This window comes from Medicago truncatula, chromosome 7 (assembly GCF_003473485.1).
Source record: "Medicago truncatula cultivar Jemalong A17 chromosome 7, MtrunA17r5.0-ANR, whole genome shotgun sequence".
Taxonomy (NCBI): domain Eukaryota; kingdom Viridiplantae; phylum Streptophyta; class Magnoliopsida; order Fabales; family Fabaceae; genus Medicago; species Medicago truncatula.
In genome coordinates this window covers 22,702,885-22,706,792 of record NC_053048.1, presented here as the reverse complement: position 1 = coordinate 22,706,792, position 3,908 = coordinate 22,702,885, and the positions used below count along the sequence as shown (strand labels likewise).

The 3,908-nt window shown below is 35.3% G+C and overlaps 1 protein-coding gene across 1 annotated transcript; it reads right to left on the bottom strand.

Moving 5' to 3' along the window:
- Positions 1-308: 308 nt before the first annotated feature.
- LOC120576828 (MDIS1-interacting receptor like kinase 2) lies at positions 309-3,634 on the bottom strand. The gene is made up of 2 exons (XM_039827351.1): positions 851-3,634; positions 309-755 (listed from the first exon to the last, which is right to left on the bottom strand). The coding sequence occupies exons 1-2, from the start codon at positions 3,549-3,551 to the stop codon at positions 448-450; spliced, it is 3,009 nt and encodes a 1,002-aa protein (XP_039683285.1). The 5' UTR covers positions 3,552-3,634; the 3' UTR covers positions 309-447.
- Positions 3,635-3,908: the final 274 nt, after the last annotated feature.

Here is a 3,908-nt window from a genome sequence, read left to right as displayed (position 1 = left end):
TGTGCTTGTGAAGAAGGTTGCAAAGTTTACCTATACACTAAAGATTAAACTCTTGGAAAGGTTAGCCTTAGTCTTACTGATTATAAAATGTAGATGATTGATTAGGAAAAATCTTGTGGCTTATGTCGGTTTCTTTTGAGTAGTCTGGCGTTTTCCTTTGTATAAAAATTGATCCTTATGATGGAGAGAGTATATTTATTGCAATTTCGTAACAATTTTATATCTTGACACTCAACAATTTTGTAAAACCTTTTACTTAGAATCTAATCAAAACAACATGAAAATATTATTCAAAATGACACAGCATCTAAAGTTCAGAAATAATATTGAAATGACTTATAATACATAACAGGGCCAGAGATAAATATAATGTTTCAAACACTAAGATAAAAAAGTAACATTAAAGCATGTATTCATCAAGATGCATGTATGATCTATAGACGAAGACTATGCCGTTAAAAGCTCCCTGGAAACCATCTCCATGGTGGGGCGAGATCGTGGACGTTCAGCTAAGCAAGAAATTGCTGTCTTTGCAATGGATACTAACTTCTTAGACATATGATTCATCGGACGAAAGAGACGTTGATCCAACTCATCCATCAATGGCATGGAATCAAGTGTCGAGTCCATGATAGTCGATTGTAAAGAGTTAGATATAATATCTCCAGGGTGTTTTCCACATAGTATTTCCAATGCTAATACCCCAAAACTATACACATCACACTTCTCATTCACTTCCATTGTGTATGCAAATTCTGTACCAAATCAAAAGAGGGAGATAATTATGATTAACAAAAACTAATTACAATTTTATCATATTTCATAAATAGTATAGAGAAATAAAATTAACCTGGAGCAGCATATCCATAGGTGCCTGCAAACGAGGTCCAATTGTCTGAATTAGGATTAAGAAGCTTAGCTGTTCCAAAGTCCGAGACACGAGCCACATATTCTAAATCCAGTAGAACATTCTTGCTTGATATATCTCGATGGACAATTGGAGGTGAGAAATCATGGTGCATATAGCATAAAGCACTAGCTACATCTTTAATGACATTCACCCGCTTATTCCAATCAAATGCAATTGCTTCTTCATCAACTTTCAAAATCTTTTCCAAACTACCTTTCTCCATGAACTCGTAAACCAAAAACGACAAGTGTGAGTGTGAACAAAATCCATATAACTTCACAATGTTACGATGCCGAATTTCTGTCAGAACTTGGATCTCATTTGCAAAACATTTTAGATCAGAATTCTCCGCATTCGTTACTGAATGGAGTTTTTTAACAGCAACTACTTGCCCCGTGTTTAACTCTGCTTTGTAAACACTTCCATGTGCTCCTACTCCAATGAGATGCTTGTCATCAAACTCTTCTGTAGCTTCAATGATGTTCTCATACACCATTTTCCCATCAAAACTCCATATTGTAAATACATTTTTAGGAGCAATGTTGTTTCCTCCAACCTGGTTGTTTCTTGTGGTTGACATTTGGCATAAATGAGATGAGAATTTGAAACAAACAAATGCTAGCATTAGAGTTCCTGGTGCAAGAGGCAAAACTATCAATAAGATCACTTTCTTAATCTTATGGTTATGAGAACCCCTGCTTGGTTTTATGCAAGACTCCAAGCCAGATACATTACCGCACAAGCCTGAATTATTTCTCAAAACTTCAATGGTAGCGTCATTGAATGCTCGCATGTTTGGAAGTGGACCCTCGAATTGGTTGTATGATATATCAACATTTGACAAACTAATCATCTGATCAAAGGAAGAGGGGATATTGCCAGAAAGATTGTTATGTGAAATATTCAGTGTTTCTAAGAGTATCAGCTTTACAAACATTGGTGGTATGGTTCCATCCAAAAAATTTCCACTCAGATCAAGACTTTGAAGGACTTTAAATTTTCCAAATTCATTAGGAATGTTTCCTCTAAATTTGTTTTGACTCAAATTTAAGTCCAATAACCTAGGCAAAATGACAAGTTCTTTTCTGATGAAGCCATTTAGATTATTTTCTGCAACATCTAAGATTTCAAGTTCTTTTAACGATGCTATTTGGGTAGGAACATTGCCAGAAAGATGGTTGTTGCTTAAAAAGAGTCTACCCAACTTAGTCAAATTGCCCAACTCCTTTGGAATTTTTCCAGTAAGATGGTTTGAAGATAAGTCAATTGAATATAAGTGTGTTGCTTCACCGAGTTCGGGAGGTATAAAACCTGATATATTATTTTTGGAAATGTTAATTTGCTCCAGGTTATGACACTTTCCCCAATTGGATGAAAGGTGACCATAAAAATTATTGTCGTTCAATCCCATGAACTCCAAATGAGGGTACACACCAAAATCATCTGAGATGTTTCCATGAAAATGGTTATTGTCAAGCCAGAGTCTAATAAGACTAGAACAATTTTTCAAACTTTTTGAAACTTGCCCTATAAAATGGTTATTTGAAGCTCTAATGTTTTTTAAGTTTCCACCTTGGCAAATGTTAGGAGGAAATTCACCTATGAAATTGTTATCTTCGAATCGCAATAATTTCAAATTAGCAAGCATATTCAATTCGGTGGGAATAGCCCCACTGAGATGGTTTCCACCAAAGCTAAGATATTGTAAATGGCTCAAGTTTCCAATTGTAGCAGGGATTATAGCAGAGAGAGCATTATTTGACAAACTAATTTCTACCATAGATCTCATCATTCCGATTTCGCTAGGAATAGGACCAGAAAGATTATTGTCATGAAAAGATAGCGTTTCTATGTTCAATAAGTTTCCAATTGTTGGAGAAATGTGTCCAGAAATTTGATTGCTTCCTAAATCTAGATATGATAATTGAGTCAAATTTTCTATAGAAAATGGGATAGGTCCCAGAAGATAGTTTCCATAACCAATAAGATCTTTTAAATTAGTCAAGTTTCCAATTGTAAGTGGGATTTTACCAGAAAGTTTGTTGTCTGCTAGATACAAATGTGACAAGAAGGACAAGTTCCCTATTTCATCAGGAATGTTACCATTAAGAAAATTAAAAGACAAATCTAAATATTGAAGACTAGTCAAATGTGTCATTTCATAAGGGATTGTTCCCGAGAAATGATTTTGACTTAGATCAAGATGTGAAAGTTTGGACAACATCTTAATACGAGGAGGAATAGTTCCACTCAAGAAGTTGACACTGAGATCAAGATTGAGAATGTTTGGAAGTAATGAGAAGTTAAGACTTTCAAGAGTACCGCTCAATCCCATATTTGTGAGACTTACATTAGACACAGACAGCGAATCTTCATCACACGTGATTCCAAACCAGTTGCATGAATTATTGCCACTCCATGAAGATAACAAAGCCTGGCTTTGGTTATCAAGACTCGCTTTCCACTTCAACAAAGCACTTGCTTCTCTACTTTGTAAAGTGGAAGAAGTAGATGCAATTGTTAGGGAAAAACCAACAATTGAAGAAGGGTTTTTAGTTATGAGTGGACAAAAGTACATTGAGAAAAACAGCCAAAAGTGTACACACTTCATGAGCTGAAGCGTTTGAAATATGGACACCATGGAAGCTATAGGGTGATGGCTTAGGATACTTTGTTATGATTGGAAGCAATATGTAGTTAGTAGCGTTGCACATATTTATTGGAAACCAAGAACTAAAATCATGAAGCCACTATTCATTAACCACGTACGCTACTTAAAATTCAATAACTATTCATTAATGATTCATGTCAGTATAGTCCAAAACGGGCAAGTATGAGTAGTTATTTCACGCGGCAAACTCGTACAATTCTACTGTAGCTAGCTACACAGTGTTGCAGAACTGACATGTAGACTGAACCACATTAATTCTGCTATCTGTGATCTATCCACCATTAACGTACAATTCCATTTTGAAACACAAGTTCATCAACAAATAAT

Excerpts from the sequence above, each read along its gene's own strand:
- LOC120576828 (XM_039827351.1), bottom strand. The coding sequence starts at position 3,551 with ATGGTGTCCATATTTCAAACGCTTCAGCTCATGAAGTGTGTACACTTT. Across the intron at positions 756-850 it reads CTATGGATATGCTGCTCCAG|AATTTGCATACACAATGGAA; the intron begins GTTAATTTTATT and ends GATTTGGTACAG.